A 24,239-nucleotide genomic window follows, 5' to 3' on the forward strand; every position below is an offset into this window, starting at 1 on the left:
ACCAAAGTCATGGCATGCAAATGGCCCCTCCTCCATTTTTCCATCTCTCCCAGATGCTGCTGCTACTGTCACTAAGCAACAAAGGATCAAAAAAGGCTGGAAGAGGTGAGATGGCACCTATATACTACAAGAGAGCGCTGGAAAGATGTTGGCACGAGGCACAAAGTCTTACTGCTTACAGACTAATGTTCAAGCAAGAAATCTGCACTGCATTTAATCATAATGGGGAAAAAAATCATGACATAAACAGGTTACTACTATCTCATTTGTGTGTTAAGAATTTTTTGATAGAATCACTGGATCTTCAAATACAAATTATTTGTAGGTAATTTTTACAAAGCAGCTAAAACCAAAAGCTCTTCTGAGTGTGGTAGAATGAAAGAAGAGAGATGATTAATTGCTGCCCTGTCAGGAGGAACTATGCTACAAAAGATAAGTGAAACTTTGATCCTGTGAAGAAGTTAATAAATTGAATAATACAGCTGGAGAAAATAAGAGTTCATGCTGGAATGTGAAATTGCAATGGCCTTACAATTATTAGTGCTGGATTACAGCACAGGCTGGTTGATGAAATAGATTTTTCCAGTGGTAAGTAATAAATCTCATGATAATGAAAACATAGGATTCTGAAGATCATCATTATCCACACAACAGCTTTACACGACCGAATCTTGGCATACTTCTGAATATGAGTATCAGCCATATAAATCTACTGTTTGATTTCCACTTAAAAAAGCCCTATAAATGCAAATAGACTGGAGACTGATATTGGCATTTATAACACTTTATTCAAGGTTGCATTGACATTGCTATTCTCCAGCCCTATTTTCAAAGACATGCTTCTCAGTATCACTTGAAAGCTTGCAAGTTTTTCCACAGCGTTGCACTGTAAGACTCATTCACCTTCATCCAGCAAATCCCTGACCTTGCAAAAAATAATTTCTGTTTCTCCTCTTACGCACCCAACATACATAGCTAAGTCTGCTCCCACTTAGCACACTTACTTTTACAGTGTTGAGGCAGATGGTGAAATCACTTCCCTTACCTGGTTGCAAACATTGCTCTCAAGGATGAGAAGGTTGCCGCATCCTCCTTCAAAGCCTTCAGTTCATTTCGTAGTTTGGTCATGGTTTCAGTCACCATAGCTTTTTCATTTTCATATTTATTCTTCAGATTGGCTAATGCCACTTCAGCTGTCTGAAAACATAGACAAGGGTATTTGCTTATCACACAGACATCTCATAACAGCTAAGATGGTGCCCTTTAATGCTGTCTCTAAGTTGTACTCCAGGTGTGTCCAATCATCAGCCTGTGGCCTGCACGTGGCCTGGCCCAGCCTATCCTGTGGCTGCTCCCAGCCCACACCATCATGGCAGTGGCTCTTCCCCACCAAGAGGACCAGCACGCACCCACTGCTCAGCAACAACCAAATACTGGTGTGTGATTGGCACTGTCTGGGCTAAAACCAGGACAAGAGGAAGGCACAGTGCAGCACTAACTCAAGTTATGGCAAATAATTTTATGCATTTCAATATACTGGCTAAACACAGTCCTGTGAACAGCGAGCAAAATGCATCCATGCTTTCCATTTTGATAGAAGAATTTGAGAATAGGTTTCAAGAGTGCTGAAAAAATTGTCAAATTTTTTGTATATTTGTGACTGTTTTCAGGAGACATAAATACATTACCTGCAAATTTTCAAGTGGAATGTATTGAGTTGCAATCAGATGTTCATCTCAAAGAAAAATCTGGTCATGTCTCTCTACTCAACTTTTATAGGCGCTATCCCACCAGAGAAAGATATCCCTCGCTTCACATTCACACCTTGTTCATGTCATCACTTTCTGGCATTATGTACATTTGTGAACAACTATTTTTAAGGAAGGGTAAAATTTCATCAAAAATCTCTGATGAGCACCTTGAGAACTCACTAAGAATTACAACCACTGCCATTGAACCAGACCGATGTATTAGTTTCACAAAAACAAGGTCAAATATCCCACTAGTTTCATGTTCATCTTGCTTTTTTTTTTTCCTTCTCCAATGTTTTAGTAAAAAAATCTAAAAAAATAAGTTTTCTTAGTTATATACATTAACTATGTTACATATGGAATATGTGGCCCAAGACAATTCCTCTTCGCTCAATGTGGCCCAGGCACATTGAAAGGACCCATGTTGAATTCCATGAAGCCAGGGAAAGGAGAAAGCAGTTGAAGGGACAAAGCCAGTCCTAATGAGCTGTCTACAAATTGAAACCTTAAATTTCTGTGCAAAACCATGCAGCTATGTGCTGAGGGCTCAGACATGTGAACAAGTAACTGCAGCTTGAGGAGTTGCTACCACATTTCTGGGTTGCAGTAAGCCACCAAGTGTTTCTGACCATGCTGCTAAGGCATGTTAGACTCAACCTTGGTAGCTGAGGGCTGGCCTGATGTGGTTTTCTTCATGCACCCTGCCATGGCTTTCTTTGCATGAGGTGACTGCTAGGATGTGGCAGATTGTATTTTATTCGATCACTGGCAGTACCTACTGTTGCATGAAACTACATTATTTTGGCGGCTTTAATAACTACAAAGAAGAAAAAAGAAAGAATAAATTAGAATTTTCATTTAAAAGTAAAGCAAGGATTTGTAGCCACCTAATCCTTAATTTCTCAGCTTACTTCTTTCTTTCTGTTTTTTCCATTTCTTCTAATAATTTGCTTTATTTTACTACCCTACTGCTTATAATAGTTATATTTGTTTCATTTTTGCAAGAGTTGAATCTTTTGTTGAACTGATAAAGTTTAGTATCATTCTGAAGTTATTCAAAATGTATGAAGATATACATTATCTTTATACCTACTGCTGCTGTGAGACAGTTTAAATTATTACCACTGAATGACATGAAGAAAAAACGTTTTCATTGCCTTTAGCAGGGGTGGGGAGGTTATCATTATTTTTTCACTTCATTTAGTGCAGAATGAATTGTAGCATTTCAGCAATTACTTTCCCCCGTTGAGTATCTGAGCCATCAGAAGGGGAGAGGATTGTAGAACAGCATTATTTTAAAGCAGCAAGCAAGGGAACATGAAAATAGATGCTAATGATCGAACAGCTGGAAACCTATTAAAAAGTCATTTTTCTGGAACTTGCTGGATTTGTCACTAACAACATCTCTTAACAAAATATTAATGTCTGCTAAAACACAATAATTTGCATTTGGGGAAATGGCACAGTTTTAGGCAGCAGCATCAAAATTTTACCTTTTTTTTTTCACAATTGTGTACTCAACAATAAAGTTATCTCCACTTTCACACTAGTTTACATTGAAAGATTTTAAAAAATCCCTAGCAACTACCTATAATTGTATAGGTATTTGCTGAAAGTTTTTCCATGTCAAGGCAGAAACCTTCAGCAACTGATTAAAAAAATAACAAACAAAAAAAAAATCAGTAACAACAACAAAACAAAACACTCAGGGATATATTCAAATAAATGTGGCTTTATCAATCCCAGTGACATATGCTTTGGTATAATGCAGGATGTTTGACACCACCCTGTGCCTTGTTAGGACAAATCAGAAATCATCAGCTTTCTGTGTTTTCAGGAATGACTAAAATATATATGTAAATTAACTGAGAAGAAAGATGAATAATGTTTAATAAAGCTTCTTTTTTGAAGGGAAATCTAGATATAGTGAGTCAAGGGAAAAATTCCTACTTAACAAGCATGATTAAATCAGATTTACTTACGAATCCTCAGGTCACTAATGAGGCAGAAGTGATTCATGAGAGCAGAGCTAGGATTTATAGGTCAAACTGAGTTTGGCCCCAAAGCTGGAATTCAAAGGTCTTTGTTCTGCAAGAGAAATCCAGCGTACTGTCCTTTATATATGGCAGTTCAAATACAGAATTAATATAAAGATTTTTCCTTTGCTTAGAAATGAAAATGAGTTAAAGATATGTTCTGTTCCGTCTAATGTGAGACTTCTCAAAAAAAAAAAAAAAAAAAAAAAAAGGGTTTAACTATTTTAGCATTGGGAATACATATTCCCTGTAAACCCAGCAGTTCCACATATCATGGAAACTGCGTGCAAGTACTAGACTGAAATAGTTAAAGGCAATCAGTCCCCTTCCATCTTGATCTTCCAGATACTCTTCACAACCAAAATTCTCTCCCTGTCCCAGTAGAGACTGAAGGGAAAAATATCCTGTACCAGAGAATTTCATGAAGAGCATCTCCTCTGTGTGTTCTGGCTGGGTAGGCTGATATAGCAAAACGAAGTTAGTGGGCACAATCCAAATGACCTGTTTGCTCTGGCTATTTTACACTTCTAGAGAAGTAAGCTGGAATGCATCAGTTTCAAACTCGGCAGTGTTTCATCATTGCCTTTGTTCTGAAAATTCTACTGAAACATGATCTCAGTATTTTGAAGTGGGAAAGCATGAAGCTAATAAATGACTTCTGCTTTTCCTGTAGACTATCAACAATTTTCTACCCAATAGCTTTCTTGGGGCTACTGGGTAGAAAAATTATTTTCCAAGTGTTAGAACCTTGTGAAAGTGTATTTTTCCATCATTAATGCCTTAAAGCAATTGTATTATAATAAAAAATGAAAGCATGTAAAATATGACAAAATTCACATTTCATCATAAAACAACAAAGACTTCAAGAGTTCTTTCTCTTTGTTAACTATTTTAAAAGGCTCCTTATACGCTCCTTATATATAACAGACAAGTTCTCAACACTCTCCTTTGCAGGCTGCCAAGGATCTCCCTCTGCAAGTCTCCTAAGTGAAGAATGGATGGCACAAGTTCAGTATCAGCAAAGTAAATAAAACTAAGAAAAATGTGTTTTTAATAGGGTAGAAAAAGCAGGGATGGATTCTGCTAGAAACCTGCAGCCAGGCAGCCAGGGCCAATGGAGCAGAAGGGCATCACTTTCATGCAACGCTCATCTCCCTCCATCAATCCTTGCAAGAGCTGGTGGGCTCCAGACTGTGCACATCTCAGGTTACCCAGAGCTCATCGGTTTGGGATCTGGATGCTGACCAAAGCTGAATGCTATCAGACTCCTTGGCTCTAAGGATGCAAGGTAACTAAGTCAATCTATATTGGCTAGCTGCCACTGAAAGAATAATTACCCAGCTTTTCCCCAACCATACCTTTTGCACACCGGATGGTTTTCTTCTCTGCTTACCGTGAGTCAGTCTGGGGAGCCAAGCAGGCAGAAAATGAGCCTGAGGTACCTCAGAGTCAGGATGTGCAATGGGGAGCACAGATGAGGAGAGAAAAGACAGTTGGATCTCCTCTTTCAGAGGTACCCAAGTATCTGGTCCCCTCCACTGCACTGCTAAGCTGTGTCAAGGATACCATGCTCAGGAATAAGGCCAACTGAAGCCACAGCTTGATGCTGCGCTTCCGCCAGCAGCAACTCTAGCCTAAAATTATTTGTTTGTTCTTCCTCACTGCCAATCTCCAAGACTGTGTCAGCTGAATCATGCGGCTGTGCCTAGAACCAGTTCTGGGGAATAATCCAGGATATTAAAAAACCTGGAGAGAGTGCTCTGAAATTGAGGATGGGGCAAACAGAAGTATGTGTGTACAAGCAAGAGGCGCCAGAAGGAAGCAGGCACCCAGGGCCCAACTTTGCTTTCAACTGCTCCTTCTGAAGAGCTGTTACAAGTAAGCAGTTACAAGCAAGATTAGAATCCAAAGAAGCCAGCATAGCTCACTAAGGACACATCACACCTGACCAATCTGGTGGCCTTCTATGATAGAGTGACAGCATCGATGGAGCAAGGAAAGGCAACTAATGTCATCTACCTGGACTTGTATAAGGCCTTTGACCTTACACATATCCTTATTTCTAAATTGGAAAGATATGGATTTAAAGGATGGACTATTCAGTGGATGAAGAATAAGTTGGATAATTGCAGCCACGAGGTTGTGGTCAGAAGTTCTGTGGAAGCTAGTCACATGTCCTCCCAACGATCTACCTTGGGACTGGTGTTCTTCAGTGCCTTTATCAATGACCTAAACAGTGGGACTGAGTGCATTCTCTGCAAGTTTGTGGACAACACCAAGCTGAGTGGTGTAGTTGATACAATAGAAGGAAGAGATGCCATCCAGAGGGACCAGATCAGGCTTGAAAAGTGTGCCCAGAAAAATCTAATGAGACTCAACAAGGCCAAGTGCAAGAAAGGCTAAGGGACCTGGGCTCATTCAGTCTGTAGAAGAGAAGGCTCCAGGGAGACCCCATTGTGGCCTTCCAGTACTTAAAAAGAGCTTCTCATCAGGAGGGAGACTGACTTTTTACATGTCTGCTATTGACAGAACAAGGGGGAAAGGTTTTAAACTAAAAGGGAGAAGATTTAGATTAGGTGCTGGGGGAGAATTTTCCTCTCAAAGGGTGATTAGGCACTGGTACAGGCTGCGCAGAGAAGCTGCAGATGCCCCCATCCCTAGAGACATTCAAGCCAGGTTGGATGGGGCCCTAGGCAGCCTGATCTAGTGCAAGATCTAAGGCTGCCCACAGCAATGGGGCTGAAGCTAGACGATCTTCAAGGTCCCTTTTTAGCCATTCTATGATTCTATGACTCTGAAGCACTTGGCTTTAAGTGGGTGGGAACTACAAAGGCATATCAGAGAAATTAGAGAACTTTAGTCCACACCAAAATGCAATGTCTGAGCAGCACACAGAGAAATGGAGAGCACCAGTAAAAGATGAAGACAGGAAAAATACGTGAACACACTATGGTGAAGTATGTAAAGCAGCAGTAGAGGGGATAACAACAGTGCTGACAGGAGACCATCCAGTGCCAAGGAGCGGGACGAGTGAATTTGGTTGCTCAGCCTGTGCCTATAGTCCCAGTGCTAGCTGCTGGCAGAGAACTTTACTACTGCTGTCCAAAGAATGGTGCCTGAGAAGAAGGCAAGGAAGGAGCAGAGAGCTCCAACACCTGGTCTCCTGCCAGTGTGAAATGCCAGCAACGGTCAGAGATGTGGCACACCATGCTTAGCACCTCTGTCCATCAGAATCCAGCAATGCAGGTTGAGTTTGGGGGGGTAGGGGAGGGGTGAGTTGAGGTGAATGCGTCAGAAGTGGTGATGTTATTTCTAAGCCCTTCTTTATCCTTACAGAAGAGAAGCGTGCCCAAATTCAGCTTCCTAAAGGTTGCCCTCAAGAAATCTGTGAACACACCTCATTTTCTCTATATTCCATATCCTAGGAACACTTTATCTCATTTATTTTATATTAAAAGTAGAAGAAACAAACCAAATTAAAAAAAAAAAAATAGCTGCAGAAAAAATATTAGCTGCTACAGTGGTAAATACAAGAAAGGAGAACAGCCACCTGCCATTTTAGTGCAGAAATCATATGTGGTACTCAGTCTTTCCACCAGTCTCACTGGACAAAATCCACTGCACAATGTCTGTGTAACATCTGAGCTTTTGTTTATGGATCAGATGTTGCATACCCGGGATTATTCAATTATGTTTTCTAAACTTTACAGGTATCTCATTTATGGAAGCTGCAAGCGTCAGAGTTACTGCCAATATAGACATGAATGTCTTGCTGACTCAATTCCTTCCCATGCAAGTATTTACCTGCAAAAACAACCAATCATTTTTCAATTGAAATTTAAATTACATTTCTCTCATAGGCAGCTTTGTGTGTTGTTATAGACCAAAATCAAAACCATTATTGAACTAGTCCGAAGAGGTATTATATCATTAATTTCATATTGCTTTACAATTTATTCTCCTTGTTAATATTATACCTACTTGGTTTTGCTTCATGAAACTGGTGCTGACATAGCAATTATTGCTGCAAACAGACACATACATCATGATGAAATAAAGCAAGCAAGCCAACAAGATATTACGACTTGCTACCTCAAATTATTGATTTGTTTAATAATCAATTTCCTTGGTCTTAGGTTGATAGCAGATTCTTACAGCAAATCTCATCTTCTTTTCTGGGTTATAGTGTTCACTGCCTTCTATTTCTGGCTCAGTCTAACACTGACATGTTGATTTGAAAATATTTTCAAAGAAAACATAGCTAGAATAAAAAGACTTTAGCATTAAATATTGCCAAATGGATTGAGCTAGGCAATGGCTTGTCAGGTTCAAACAGAAATTTATCGCATGCTATTAAAGATTTAAAAGCTCTAACTGCACTGCCACACTGCCAGGCCCACTGAAACAGAAAGAGAAACAGAGAGCCCTTCAGTGCTTTCCTGCAATCGGGTAACTTACTGTAAAGAGAAGTGAATATAGTTCAGGATCGTTGCTTTTTTCTTCTGATGAACCATGTGCCCCTGTGCCTAGATAGCAGAGGATGGCAGCACGCAGCAATGAAGCGTATGGCCGGGAAGGCTGTTCATTTAGGTGATGCTGCAATGCTTGAGGTGGTCACTAGATGGCAGCAATGCTTCCCTGATTAAGGGTGCGACTTCATTATCGAAAAACAATTGCTGCTTGTCTCCCCATCCAGATCTGAACGGTGGGATGCTCTAGGAAGATAGTGTCATTTTTTCAATGTATTTGATTGTGCTCATTTTGTTTCTGGCATTATTCAAACCAGAAAATCACCTCAATATCCTTGCTGGTTGCACTACCAACACAATCACAGCTCTTTGTGGCAGCATTTCCACAAAGCAGGCCAGGAGCTGAGCTGGCACCTGTGGCAGCTGGGATGAGAGAGGAGACATCCAGCTGCTCTGCTCGCTGCCCCCAGCAGAGCTGCCGTTGCTCTCCTGAGCACCTGCAGTGCCTCAGAGCACAACATACAGCGTGAAAAGCCGTAACTGCATAACAACACCAGCTTCACTGGCCTTATTTAGCTTGTAGAAGAGAAGGCTCTAGGGAGAGCTCACTGCAGCCTTCCAGCACTTGAAGGGATCTTATGAGCAGGATGGAGATTGACTTTTTGCACAGACTAATAATGATAGGACAAGGGGGAATGGCTTTGAACTAAAAAAGGGGAGGTTTAGGTTAGATGTTAGGAAGAAATTCTGTACTCAGAGGGCAGTGAGGCCCTGGCAGAGTTGCCCAGAGAGCTGTAGATGCCCCAGTCCTGGAGACATTCAGGGCCAGGCTGGATGGGGCCCTGGGCAGCCTGAGCTGCTGGGTGGCAGCCTTGCCTGTGGCAGGGTATTGGGGCTGGTTGGTCTTTGAGGTCCCTTCCAACCCAAACCATTTCCAGGCTGGATGTGGCTCTGGGCAGCCTGGTCTGGTGCTTGGCAACCCTGCACACAGCAGGGTGGGTTGAAACCCGATGATCATTGTGGTCTTTTTCAACCCAGGCCATTCAATGATTCTATGATTCTATGATTTCATGATTCTACAATGCTCTTAGTCAATCACCATTGAAGCTTTTGTAGTTTTAGAGAAAATGCAAAACCTGAACCAGATGTCTTCTGTAGGCTCATCTAAACAGAATGAATTGATGAAAAATATTTCCAACCTATTTCTGCTTAAAAGTTTTGTTTTGGAGGAAGGAACTCAGGGGAATTAATCTTGACTCATGTTTCCTGAACATGAGATGTGCTTTGGGTTCTTGGGACACATTCATCACCAGAGGCTGGCAGTACTGTTACAACACAGTAGAACTAACCTCCCATCTCTCTAAATTTCTACATCTCTGTTGTATTATCATTCTTTTAAATTGAAAGTTTGAGGAGATTACTATTAGGTTTGCATGAACAGCACTGCAAGAGTTGATACACAGTTGAACAGTTGCCAACATTTATGCTAATATTTATAAAAGTACTTTTAAAAGTTCTGAGCACAATTTAAGATGCTCAATTTCTGAAAGATAATAAAAAACATAAATAAAGAGAGTAGGACTTTGCCACATTCTCTTCTAATATCACTAAATAAATGATAGCTCTATGCTAATGGAAAAAGTCTTTAATTTGGAATCTGAAGCCTTATACTTCAATTACATCTTAATTACATGGAAAATCCTCCTATAATTGCTCAGGATTATTATTGCTTTGCTAGGCATGGCACTTGATTAATTGAATTAATATTTAACGTGTTGTATTGCAGAGAGGGAGGAAATGCTATAAAAGACTCAACATATATTGAAATGTAGCTGCAATTTAAGAATTCCCAGTACCTAGAAATGCAGTTGCAGATCCAATCATCAATTAAATTTGAATCTTAACTTCAGATCACCTGACTATTGGGAATTTTAACACAGAAATCCTATCACTGTCATTGGAGAATGGGATCCCATTCTGTTAACCAGCATTTATGCCCCCATGTGGTGACCACAGCATTACTGAAGATGGAAAAAGTCCCTGGGCAATCTGGAACAGCGACGCTGTCCTTGCAGCCTCTTACATTCAGACTTAATTTGGAGCATAAGGAGACTAACTGTAGTAAATACAATTTCATGCTTATATTTAACTTTTAAATTGCTTGCAGACCTGGAATCTATTGGATACATGGTATTTGCGAGGATATAGCAAGCAAAAAAATTGTGAGTATTCTTGAAAAGTATACCATTGTGAGGTGTTCTTTTTGCATTTTAAATAGAATGTTCTAATTCTCAATTTAATTACATTGGTGTAACAGCAATAATAAATAAAGTGTGTTGATGATTTTTTAAACTACCAAAAATTTCAAAATAATGAGGTTTTTTTGTTCTTAGAAAATATAACTCCATGAATCCTTCTTTAAAAAAAAAAAAAAGGCAGTTATTGTATCAGGTAGCTTTATCATGCAAAGATATCTCTTTTCTTAAAAACAAAACAGAAAATAGTTCCATTTCCTAAGGGATTAAAAACACAACAATGGAAGAAGTTATAAGAATAAAACAAAAGTCATTCTAAAAATTGCAACGACCTGTAAAGAAAATTACTCCGCATTTCACTCTGTGTTTTATCACAGAAATGCCCAGCTTCTGTACAATCCAAAGTGACCACTTGCACTCTTGTATCTGCCATTCTCCTCCTGAGGAGTGCTTTAGCTTTGCAATATTTATTTTAAATGCCCTTAAATTTGATGGTGGGCATTCAAGATTTGTGGCCTGTGGAGCTCTACAGAGAACGAGAAGAATGGGTGCTAGAAAACACAGAGCTGAAAAGCTTAGGGCTGGGAGGGCAGAAAGACCTTCCCTCACTGTGACGGAGTGAAGGGCTCAGTAACCTGTGAGTGAAACCTCTCCTCTAAAAAACGTCTTGGGAAGGCTTGCCAAGCGACCTCTATAAATAACAGACACTCCCGACCGCCTGTTTTATTGGCACCTTACCTGCTTGTTGGCTTTCAGCACTGCTCTCAGGGTTGCTATCTGCTCCCGCTTTGTACTCAGGAGGGATTTCAGTTTCAGAATCTCTTCCATTAAGGCCTCCTTGTCTTTATCAATCATGGGCGCCAGCTCCCGGGCTGCGGCACGTTGGCGCGACAGCTGCAGCGACCGATCTACAGCTTTCTGCAAATGCTTGATTTGGTCCCTTATTATGGCGTTGAGGTTGTAGATGTTCATCGGCTCTTTGCGAATGTCACTGCTGTCGGAGACTGGGGAGGAAGGAGGGGCAGTGATGACAGGGGAAATCGTAGGTGTTTTCGTTGGGCTCTGCTCCTTGCCAGGCTCTGTGGCCTCTTTTGTCACCTGCTCAGTCGGAGTCCTGGCTTCTACAGGCGATGCCATTCCCCTTCTGGCAAGCCGAGGGGAAAGGAGACCCCGTGGGTCGTCTGGGCCTTTCAGGCTGCCACTGCGGGTAACTCTGCTCTGCCTGTAATAGTCCAACATGACCCTGTTAGGTGTCTCGTTGTTGCACAGGCAGACGTGATGGTAGAGCTGAGCCAGCTCCTCGCTAAATGTCACCAGCTCATCCTGGGCGGTGTTGAGGGTATTGTGGTTTTCATTCGCTATGCTTGTCATCCTTTGCAACTCCTTTTCCATGTGGACCATCTTTTCCTGGCTTTCCTTGGTTGACTTCTCTAGGCTTGTCACCTGTTCATCGTAAGTCTGGATTCTGCTCTCATACTTGGCCTTTTCTTCAGTGTAGTTTTCCACATAATTATTATATTTCTCCTTTAAGGCTTTGATTTCTGCTTTAAGGTCTATCACTTCCGTAACAGCTACTTTGTATTTACATTCTAGGATCTCCAAACCATTGATGTCCACTTCATAGTCGTGTGCTTCCTCGCTGGGGTCTCGCCCCTTCTCACAGTCATGCTCTGCTTTCAGTTCCTTGTTGCTCTGCAGGCCCCTCATGGCGTTGACGTGCTCCGTGAGCCTGTGGACTCGCTCATGTTGCTCAGTCAGGGCTCCTTTGGTGTGCTCCAGCTGCGTCTGAGATTCCTGCAGGTTGGCCAGGAGAATGGCCTTTTCTCTTTCCACCTGCAACAGAGTCAAAGTAAAACACCCGGCAGCTCGTCCTACCTGTGCTTTTCTGCTCAACACCAAACAGCCATCCACCACTTCCACGCCCACACTGCATATACATCTTGAGGAGTTCCAGAAACCATAAAATTAAGTGTATGCCCCTAAACCATAAAATTAAGTGTGCTACCATTTGCAGCACAATGGTCACAATTTTACACGTTGCTCACTGAAGAATTAGTGCCCAAGCACTAAGGGTAGTCAGCTAGAGTAATGATACTGGATTGATCAAGACGTATGTTCTCTGAAATTTAACAGGCATAACTGCATCATTGCCACTTATAACATGTTACACTTTACATACATTTTACTGACACGTTTATATTTTCCATGAATAGCTTTACCATCCTTCATAATTTTTATTTATATCTTTGAAAATTTCATGAAGGAGGGCATGATTACTGAATGCAAATACAGTAAACAAATGGCTGTGTACATTTGCACAATTAGATTAAATAACCCACCATGTGCAAGTGTAACATAGACCAGGAACCTGAGCACATGCATCTACTAGGAATCTCCATTCCCAGCAGTCCCCTGTAAACAAAATCCAGTCTTTTAAAGACAGTGCAGAAGAAAATGGGATTTACAATATAACAAACAATCCACTGATTCTGACCTAGTAAGTTTATTTCTGAATATTGACAGAGAAATATGGAGTCAAAAAGAAGAAGAGGTCCTGGAGGACTCTTTTTGAAGTTTTAATACATAGCATCTTAGAACAAGCAAACAAGAAAAACTTAATGTTTTATCTGCTCAGGTATTCACTACTTATGATGATACCTCTGAATGAATCTCATTTTCAAATTTTAGTGTAGTACTCCAACTTCTTTTTTTTTTTAATCTGCCTTTGTCCTTTTCTGAGCTGTGAATTGAGAAGCAGATGATACAGGACACTTCTTGCTCTCATGGCTTTTGCAACAGGATCCAGAGCCTATTAGGCTGACTGCTCTTTTTCTCTCACTGCTGTGGTATTTCATATCCAATGCTTACACGTGCAGAAAAATGTTGTGTTCCACACTTCCATTGTGAGTGGCTGAATCACTAATTCAGAGAACTCAACACTGTCCCTTCTGAAGGGTCCTTCAAAAAGCACTGCCTTCTCTATCAGCATCCCTCCAGGCAGCATTTGGAAGTGTCAAGAGTCATCGTGAAAGTCAATGATGGAAAAGAAAAGCTTTTTAGAGACTCTGAGGATATTAATGCCATCTCACAAAATGTTCCAAGCAGTAGTTCAGACTCCTATTATCTCATAACAAAGCTTTCAAGCAGTGGGTGCTACTCAAAAATACCAAAGCACTAAGACTTATGATGATCCCTTGGTTTTACAGACAGACCTTCAAAATATGGTTTCAATTACTACCTGCAATGGATTGCAGGTAAAAATTGTAAGGACAAAAATAGAAGTCATGTTGAAAACATCTCAAAGTTGGCCTCATTTTTTTATGCACAGGTGACTGATGACTGAAGAAGGAAAAAAAACAGGGTGAAAGCTCATAATTATTTTATGATCCAAAAAATATCCCTTTAGATAAAGTGAGCTCTACATAGGCACTGCATAGTCTGTGCTGTAGCCCAAAGGAGGACAGCTGAGGGCAATGAGTACATCATCAATACAACTGTTGCCTACTTGATGCCCTCATCTGTCTTTAGCATGCATTACCAAAGAGCAGGCCTTCTATTAAGCAACTTGGTGTTAAAGAGGCACTCTGTTGCAGTCTCCGCCTAATTTCATCATCAGACAGAACTGATACTGATCTCAGCCATCATGAAGAAAATAAGATAGTAGATATCTTTATGGCCATTTTTATGCTGAACCTAAATGGCTTCCGGGAACAAATACTTCTTTCAAATGGAAAGGATTGTTTCCAGAGAAAACACACAAATTTAAAACCCATCTGCCAGCTTGGACAGTAGGTAAAATGAAACACAATGACCTACTGAATTTTACTCATACTAGTCCAGTAATTATGGATGAAGCTAATCCACTTCTGTTTGATGAAAAATACGTGCTCCTACTTCCAAGGAGAAAAGAACAAAGCTCCAACTGCACTTAGAGTACTCCTTCTGAATAGTAATAGCTCTGCTGTTTCTAGGGACAGAAATTGTATTTCTTGTTTGCGACATATTTTTATTTCCACACAGAGCAAATTCTTGGAAATAGACTACCACGTTTGAGTAGCTGCAGAAATTATCCATGCCATCATCTTAAAATGGAAATAAAAGCAATTCAAAAGCAGTTGTACCTATTTTGAAATGCACTCTTCCTTTCAAAAATCTCAGCTGGATGAGACTTCCTTGCAATCTGTTTGATAATTTGCCAATTTTATCATTGTTATCTTTCACCTCTTCTAGGAACCAACACAGAACACATAGCGCTTGCATCCCAAAGTCGCAAAAGGAACTTTGCCTATCATGCTTGGAGTGAAAAACTTGCCACACACAGGTATAGAAGGGAAATCTGAAGTTTGATTCTCTCAGAAAAGAAGCCCACTGTTCTAATCACAGAAGCATACTTCCCAAGAAAGGGTCATTTTTAGCAGCTCTATCATAGTACATTCTTTGAGTAAATGAGAGGAGCATATGCCAAATGTTAAGATATAACTGTCTGAATGCCACATGGCAAAGACATTGCTAAGGAGAAAAAAAAAATTTTTTTGTTAAAGAATTACCTTTTGTCAGCTTGAACCCAATTAAATCTCCCATTTACTGTGGAGAAAATTTTTGGAGGAATTTTTCACAGTTAATTTGTGTGACTCAAGATGAGTTGAGACAACCTAACAGAGAAGATGATTGCTTTGAAAAGAGAAAACATCAGCAGCTTGCAGCAAGCTTTCCCAGTATCTAGATAAAAGTGTCCTGCTAGGCCTGTCGCTCTTTTTCAATCCTTTTAACATCCCTAAAATGCTGAATGATGTTGAAGGCAACTTATGTGAGTTTGCTGAGGCTCAACAAAGCCACTGACACCAACAAATAGCTGTGTTTATTTTCTAGGCTCCTTCTAGGGTCCTAGGACAGTTTCTGGCTGGTGAGCATCAGAAAGCTGACTCTTTGCTTAAGAAGTGTACAAAAAATAAGTAACGTTAAAATCAGAAGTGACAAAAACATTTGCAGTAACTTTCAAGTAGAAGTTTGCTGATTCATCATGCTCAACATTCAATAAATCAGGGGCAGCGCTGAGCTCTGCTCTGTGTGACAGCGACAGGGCCCGAGGGAATGGCATGGAGCTGTGTCAGGGGAGGGCAGCTGGGGGTTAGGGACAGGGGCTGCACCACAGGGTGGTGGGCATGGAACGGGCTGCCCAGGGCAGTGGGCACGGCCCTGAGTGCCAGAGCTCAAGGAGTGTTTGGACAGTACTGTCAAACATAGGATTTGGATGCTGTGCAGATGCTTTGGTGGTGCTGTGTGGGTCCAGGAGCTGAGTTTAATGATCCTTGTGGGTTCCTTCCAACTCGGGATATTCTATTATTCTAATGCTATTTATTAAAAGAAATGCTTCTCTCCTTTTGTTCTCTCTTGATGGTCAAATCTTGCTCAAACTGTATTTATTGGCAAGTCTGTCTGTATTTCAGTGTTATCTCTTTTTCTAGAAAGTTTTGGTCATTCTGAAGAGTACTTGATTCCACTTGCAACCTCAGAGACATCTCCCCTTATTAAACAGAAGAGAATCCAACTATCTGCAATTACAGTAACTAAATTACTTCTTCCTCTTCCCCTTAAACATCAGCTCAGCTTATACCAACTCTGTGCAGACAGGAATGTCTTTTTAGGTTATCTTTAGTAAAACATGAATACGAAGCAAAAAGTCTGAGATGTGACACAGTCAAGAACATCAATGAGAGAAGTTGAGGTCAGTGCAAAAGCTGGCACTAGGGTCCATATGATGTGTGTCCAAAAGCTTTAAGACATTAAATGAAACTCTTACCTGCATGAGTTGCTGTTTCAGTTTCTGTATTTCTGATATGTTGAGCTCACTGAAGAGGTCAGAGACGGGGTGCAGAGATTCTCCTTTCCTACTCGTGGGAGTTCGGTAGTCACCGTTAAGTTTCACAAGAGACCCATGGATATGTCCATTCATTTTGTCATCATTGTTGGGCTCACTTGTATCTTCTGCAAACTTTAATCCATCTACTGATATATTAATATGATTATTATACATACTATCATTGAGGTTGATGTACTGGGAGAGTTCCTTTCTCAGATTGTTCTTTTGCTCCCTTTCATTTTTTAAAGTTTCCAGAGCTTCCTCCAGCTGATGCTCAGCAATCTCCTTCAGCCGGATGGCATCTTCTAGCTGACTATTAAGTAATACTGTCTCCTCCTCAAATCGTTTAATCTCATGCTTTAAGCCTTCGTATTCAACCTGAATTAGAGAAGACAAAGAACATTCATAATACTAAAACTTGAGTCATGAAAACCTGCCATTTATCAGCCCTATTGAAATAAGTGCTACAGGAAATGCAACATGAAATACCACATATTGCCTGCAGCTGCAAAGAACTGTCTCCATAGAAAATGTGTGTGGAGCTCTCTCTGTTGAAGATTCCACTGCTCATTTTTTCAACATGGGGAGAATCAAGAAACATTACACTTTTTTCCAAGTAACTTATGACTATGAACAACGTACTTAGGTAGGTCCAAAAGTACTGCCTCCTATTTATTTCCATGGAAAGTAAAATGGATACAAAGAGCACAGTAACACTACTTGATAGAGTACATTCTCAGCTCCAAAACACTATCTTTCATCACAGACACTACCATTAGCTTTTTTTTGCCAGAAATGAACAAGAGTCTGCGTACTGTGCTGATAAATATCTGCACAGCCATCCAGAACACAGCTTATCTTTCACTTTGTTGTCACCACTGCTGAAACTCACCACCCATCCCCTCACTGTGCTCACATCCCCTGTTTGGTATCCATAAACATTCAGCAAGCATTGATGAATATCAGTGAGTGCCATTTTTTCCTCATGGAGGAATTCAGTGGCACATTTTTGCTTCATATGTACTTCCATGTCAGATGCCATTCTGCCAGACTGCCCCTCTGCTGCCACCTGTCACACAGGAATATTGTTGGTAAGGTTCAATCTCTACTGCTATACCAACAACAGCCGCCTGAGATCATGGGCCAACATAATAAAAGATGTGGCATTACCTTCGGAGCACCGTTCATATTTCATGCAGGTGTGTTTTTATTATGAATTACCATATGCAACATTGCTAAATCATGGTATGTATAGATCTCAGGTTAATGTAATCTGATTTATTAATGGCAAGTGCTCTGCAGAATAGTTCATATCTAAATAATTACCAGATGTAAAGTCTCTCAGGCATGGATATTCTGAAGTGTCTGGGTGTCTTACTAGTGTCCAAAAATACTGAAGGAAGGGACAGAAACTGCAGGATAGTCTCAGCTCTCTTCTCTGTGTTAAATGAGATTCTCCTTTATTCAAGAGGTATTTCGTTTTAAGAATTAAACAGCAAACTATTCATACAATCCCTTTAAACTCTAAGATCCACTTTTTAATTTCTAAATGCCAAAAATTCCCTGTATTGGGTGAAATAATTTAATGGTTTGATAAAAGAAGAAATATTGAACTTTCATGCTTCTATTAAAAAAAAAATATTTTTTCAGTTGACACATTTCTAATATAATGCATTAATATGTATTACTATGCGTAATTTTAAGGCACTGTCTAGAATGATTCTCATTTATATTTTTATTTTTAAACTATATTAAGGTTCTGGTGAAAACAGAAACATCAACCATTTCTTTTGGAGTGGAACGTTTACCAACCTGTCAAAAGTCTTACAGCTAGAAGCCTTTGGGAAGGAAAGCTTAAAACACAAAGCAGCAATCTTCAAACAAAGAGAATGAAAAAGATTCAGACAACAAATGGAGTTCACAAATTATGTTGGGAGATGTTGAGTAGAAAAGGGATATCTGTGGCATTTTTAAATTTGCATTTCCTGGTGCATTTGAGTGGAGGGAGAGGGCCATCTAAAAATTATGAAATTCAATCAAATAGACATGTTTATAATTTAAGGGCATGAAAAACTGGAGGTCTATACAGTAACCAATTCTTGGGTGCCTTCCTACAAAATCTACCAAACGAAGAAATAAACAAACAACCCCTCCCAGAAAACAAACCAGCAAGGAGATTATGACAATTTCTCAACATGACTTGTAACATATTGTTTTGTAAACAGCAGTAGTATAGTACAAAATTGCTCTTCATATTGCTCTGACCCTGTAGGTCAGAATTGGTTCTGGTATCACAAGTGCATGGGTTTGTGATACAAAATGACTGATTTTTTAAGTCATTCTCAATGCAAAAGTGCTTTTTTTTCTCCCCATATTTTGGCATTTGGTTCCATTAAGAATGAAGTATTATGACAAATACAAACACTGGCAAATAGATTTTATTCTGGTGGAAACTAGCATGGCCTGTAAAGTGGTCTTTAATTAATTTATTTATTTTTTTCCCACAAAAATGCCTCCTATGAGCTTGGTAAGGAAAAAATTGATGCCTCCATGAGGGAATTTGCTGGCTTGGTAAATAACTCTGACACAAAGATGAGCTGCTAGAAATTCAGTGCTAGGAGCATGAAAGCCTGGGTCATAAATAAGGGAACACCATACTCACTTGCATTACCTGTGCATTCCCTGTGGCTCTGCTCCATTGTTCTAAATTGTTTCAATTGCAATTGCGCTAGCACGGTAGAATAGCAAAGATAGATGAAATAGTACTGCATATTCCTGCAGGAATAAGTAAGCTAACAAGCTGCCATGAGAAACTGGCAGCCTTGGCTATTTGTTAAAAGCCCTGATGGAACTGTTTGCTAGGCTGGGATGTAACGCAGGGGCTGCAGAGCAGTGCTACTGCAATTTGGTGGAAGTTGGGGAAATTCTCTTCCTGCATGTGATGTTACGTTGGTCTGGGAAGCGTCTAAAAGAAACTTTCATCCTCCAACTTGGATACTTACTTATTTATCATGGCAAGCTTGGTTTTCTGACATGAGAACAAATTTCTTCTGTTCAATTTAAAAGACAACTGTGTTTGTGATGACTTCCTCAGCAGTGTTTATACCCAGCAGCAAAGGAAGCTGTGCTTTGTAAGGGGGAGAGGGCAGATCCAGCTGCTTTTTGCATCTTGACTTAATGGGGCTGTGATTTATGGTGGCTCCTGGGGGCACGCTCTGCACTGCAGCGAGTAATTCAGCACACTGCTTTGCTGTCAGCTACACCTCACTGCCACAGGGAAAACATGAAAGACAAACTAGGAGTACCTGACATCTCTTTGCCTATTTTTGGAGCTTGTCAAACTTGTTGGTTAGCATTGCTGAGCAGAGAGGAACAGTGGTAATGGAAAACCCAAGAAAAAAAAATGAAAAAAATGGAGTAGATGATGTCCTCCTTTCTCCACTTCAGAAGAGGAAGCAGAGCAAGGGAAACAAAGTGAGAGGAAATGGAGGGCTGACCTACCTCTGCTGCTGGGCATGGAGGTCAGTGTGCAGAGAGAGATGGAAGGAAACACAGGAAGGGAAAAGATGCAGCCTTGGCTGTGGTAACAATGATCCCACTGTTACAAGGTTCTGCACAGAAATAGTCCCTCAGAGTTTTCCTAAAAATGAGGAAAGGGCCTCCCCATATGTCAAAAATGGCCAGTAGCACTGCTGCAGAATGAATAAGTATCAAGCAAAAATCTAACCAAAGTATAAAACAACAACCACACAATGAAACTTCTATCAAAATGCTTTGCTGGATCACATTACGGAAACCTGAGAAAATGGTCTCATTTCCCAGCCCAGCACCTAGTATCTCCCAATGCTTACTTGGTTCTGTTTCAGCGTGGATACCAGCTTCTGCAGAGTGATATTTTCTTCTTCCAGCTCAGTGTAGTCCTGCAGGAGCCTCGCCTCTCGAAACTTGTACTCTCGAATTTCGTCCTTCATTCGTATCCTCTGCAGTTCCACCATTTCATTATTCTGGCAAGAGAAAATGCAAGAGCATTACCATTGGTGCACAGCCCTTTTAATGACTGAAGCTGCCTTGAGAAAAAGTCAAACAAAAAAGTAAACCTCAAATAGAAAGGATTTCAATGCGCAAATCAAAACTGTAATTGATCTGGGGCAAAACCAGCCTTTCAGGTAAGCACTGGCAGCGCAGTAATGAGAACATCTGATAAGGAAGCTTGATTAAAACCTTTTCCAGATTAGATGTTTATTGAAATGGTAAGCCTGGCAAGGCTTTATCATCTCATTAGTTTCATTGCTCAGAGACTCTGTTGAATCTAAATAAAATTACCACCCGTTTTCCACCAAAAGAAACTCTTTACATTCATACAGCAAAGCAATGAATAACAGCATCTGTTCTGCAAAGACAGCTGCTACTGAGCAAGACCCATGTGCACACTCATATCTGCAGGCACTAATGAGAAGCACAGGCAGGTGGGGGGACCTGCCATGCAGCTGGCTGCACAGCACTGCCCCAAAACCAACCCAAGTCTTGCTGCATGGGGCAGGATTGCAAGGTGTCTGGAACACACAGTGTCACCATTTTGATTTTCCTATTAGCAAATGCAGTTCCTGGACAGAGAATCAAAGAATGACAGAATCACAGAGTGGCTTGGGTTGGAAGGGATCTTAACCATCATCCAAGTCCAAACCCCTGTCATGGGTCGGGCTGCCACTCAGCAGCTCAGGCAGCTCAGGCTGCCCTTGAGCACCTCCAGGGATGGGGCACCCACAGCTTCTCTGGGCACAAGGGATTGGTTGCACAAAAAATCACTTCCAACAGATTCCAGGTCTTTTACATCAAGGGCCAGGTGGCTGTTCTGGAAAGCCTCTGACTGTTGACATTACTCTGATGAAAATGCACTATGGGATAGTGGAGTTAACACAGCCACAGAAACAATCTGGCCTCTGCTGTGCAGGGAAGCCTGGTTGCTTCTGGACAGTAGGAACAGGAATAAATGGTCCCAGCTTTGTCTTCCCTCCAGCAGCAACAGAGCACTGCTGGAGGAAAGCACTGCTGGTACCTTAATGATGGGGTAGAGCCTTCTCTCTGACAAGGTGCCAGAAAATATGCATGTGGGAAGCATAACAGGTTTCTCTGGATGGTGTCTGTGTGTAGGGAGGGCAACACATCTGGACTTCTGTCTACCTGAAAATGCAGAACATTTAAGAAGTCATTACAGCAGAAGTCTTAGTCGATGAGCTCTAAGTAGATTTAGCCATACAGCTCTACCTCAAGTGTGTAAAGATAAACCCACAAAGTCTGATCTGGGGATAAACACCTATAGTAAATAAACAGTAATTAAGCACTGGAAAATAACACCACCACGCATGAAGAAAAAAAGGTGATGGAAGAGTTGACAAGTTGACAAACAAAAAGTGCTTAAAATTAAACCTTTTTGTTAAAGAAAAAATAAATAATCATCCCTGTTCCATAGATTAAGAACAAATATGCACTGTGAAATCTTGACTGGAAGCATGCTTTTGGTTTACAGTCTCTCCAGTAGCAGAGAAGTCACAAAGCATCAGATAAAAGTAACTCTTTGCAAATATTCTTGCATCCATCACTACTTAGCAAACCTGTGAGTGAACTCTAAAAATGGCACCACAGATTATTTCACAAGGTGAAGGCATTTTACACCACAGAGCTGCCCTCGTACATGCTGTTTCTGCTGGCACATCTTCAGTGGCAGCATTTATCTGTGCTTGCCAGGTGTGAGGATATGAGCAAGTCAGAGGCTGCTGGTGGGCACCACTGACTGCACAGCTCTGCTCTGCCAAACAGAATTAAGCTACTCTGCAGCTCACCCAGTGTCTGACATCAATGTCGGAGGTCAAAAGGAATGGATTCTTCAACAGGGGGGAAGAGAAAAGGCAGTCAGAGTTGGAGGACACAAATTGAAGACTTTTACTGAATCCTGATATTACTTTGGGTGCATATTCATGGCATACCACTTTCTAAAAGCCTCTGAAGGTAACTCTAAGATCCAGATACTCATTTTATCTTTCCTTTATTGCAAACAGCAACCAAAACCATATTTCTTCACCATTTTAAGTTTCCTCTCCTACTTCATCTTTGAAGTAGGAAATATGAAACTCTTACAGCACTTCTGCTCCTTTTATACACATAGAAGCCATCTCTACAGAGCCTCCTCCATTTCTTGTTACTCTCGACATTCGGTCAAACAAGAGCCAGGACAGATTCTCTAATGGCAGGTGTGCATTTTGTCATGGAAAACACCATAGCATTATTCTCCTGCCGCAGGATTCTTTCTCCTGTTTGCAAATGCCTGGATCGTACCAGCAGATGCCCAACTACGAAGTGCTCAGATGCTTTGAGGGACAAGGTTTAACTGGGGGACACCGTCAGTGGGCATGGTGGGGATAGGCTGATGGTTGGACTAGATGTTCTTAGTGGTCTTTTCCAACCTTAGTGATCCTATGACTCTTTCACCACTTTGTAAGAAAGGTGATGCTTTGGCACTGCAGTGCAAAAGCTGTTGTCACGGTTTACAAGTGTGCAGTGCAGGAAATGCAGGAGGGCTGCTCTGCTTTATCCATAGGAAATCCCTGTGTGTTTTGTGGAAGTGAGCTCTTCTTCCATCTGTACAACAAACTTCATGCTGAGGTAATACTTTGTAACTGGCAGTAAGTAGCATTTACTTATTTCCAGCAAATGCTCTTGTTCAGTATACTGTCTTCTCAGAGTGTCCTTTGTTATTCTGAATCATCTTAAATATATGTTTCTCAAACAGACAACATACAGTTATAGACAGTGTCATTAAGGTGCCAATTTAACTGCTGCACCAATCCTCTTCTGAAAGAACTTCTCTGAAGACATAGTCAGAGGATACAAGAACACAAGGCAAAGGGATTCTGTCAGCAGGGCAGTTATCTGTATGAGCCACTAGAGGACAATATGACTCAAATTATACTCCTATCAGGAAAATAAGTCATCATTAAATTTAACTGGTAGTAAGCACTGATCATTAAGCTTTCAGGACAGGGCGATTGATCCAGGCACCTTTCCAAGGGCACATCCTCAGTATTTTTTATACTTCCAGAGATTATTCTCTCTGAGATCCTGGATGTATAAAAAACAATTTAGCCCAAGAGGTGAAGCTGATGATACACAAGTAATATTCTAATGGCTGAAAGTTATTTTGACCCCAGAACAAGATGCAATGGATTTAATGTGTCAAAAAAAAAAAAAAAAAAAAAGAGAAAGACCTTTTGTGAAACCATAGCAAGCCACAGAGCCCTTGTCAGCATTGCATCTAATTACATGTGAGAGCTAATTGTGGAAGATGTCAGTCACATCACTCAATGCATGTCTAATGTAACACAACAGATAATGAGAAATGAAGAACAGAGGGCTCCAGCAGAGATAAATTCTGTGTAGTTCATCTATCCACAAAAGCTTAGATATCTTTTCAGACCTAATGGTGGTTTATTGTTTTGGTTTTTTTTTGGTTGATCTGTTCTTTGGGGTTTTTTTAATCTCTTTGAAGAGTTAGATTTTTGGCTTTTCCCCAACATTTCTTTTTGCAAATTTTCACAAAAAGATTTCAGATCCTTACCGCAGTAAAGTGTACTATTTTTCATTCTACAGAACAGCCTTCTAATCAGAAACTAATTAGATGCCCCCAAGTACCCTGACTAAATCATTACTTATCCATTGAAAAAATGCAAGCAGAAGCATGATGATGTGCATTACTTGATAGTTTTCATAACTCATGAGTACAAGAACAAAGGAAAAATTATATACTTCCAGTTTAACGGCATTGTGTTATGGATGATGCATATAAAATATCATTTGATCTGATGACAGTTTTA

At 40.6% G+C, this 24,239-nt stretch overlaps 1 protein-coding gene across 7 annotated transcripts in view; it reads right to left on the bottom strand.

Moving 5' to 3' along the window:
• BICD1 (BICD cargo adaptor 1) overlaps positions 1-24,239 on the bottom strand; it is a 176,533-nt gene that overhangs the window by 31,729 nt on the left and 120,565 nt on the right. For all 7 annotated transcript variants that reach the window (XM_085229285.1, XM_085229288.1, XM_085229297.1 and 4 more), the window contains exons 3-6: positions 20,223-20,375; positions 16,312-16,749; positions 11,250-12,344; positions 1,046-1,197 (exon numbers count right to left, since the gene is read on the bottom strand). In XM_085229285.1, coding sequence (XP_085085411.1) covers positions 1,046-1,197; positions 11,250-12,344; positions 16,312-16,749; positions 20,223-20,375 — 1,838 coding nt within the window. The remainder of the gene's footprint in view (positions 1-1,045; positions 1,198-11,249; positions 12,345-16,311; positions 16,750-20,222; positions 20,376-24,239) is intronic.

This window comes from Meleagris gallopavo, chromosome 1 (genome assembly GCF_905368555.1).
Source record: "Meleagris gallopavo chromosome 1, MGAL_WU_HG_1.1, whole genome shotgun sequence".
Classification (NCBI taxonomy): Eukaryota; Metazoa; Chordata; class Aves; order Galliformes; family Phasianidae; genus Meleagris; species Meleagris gallopavo.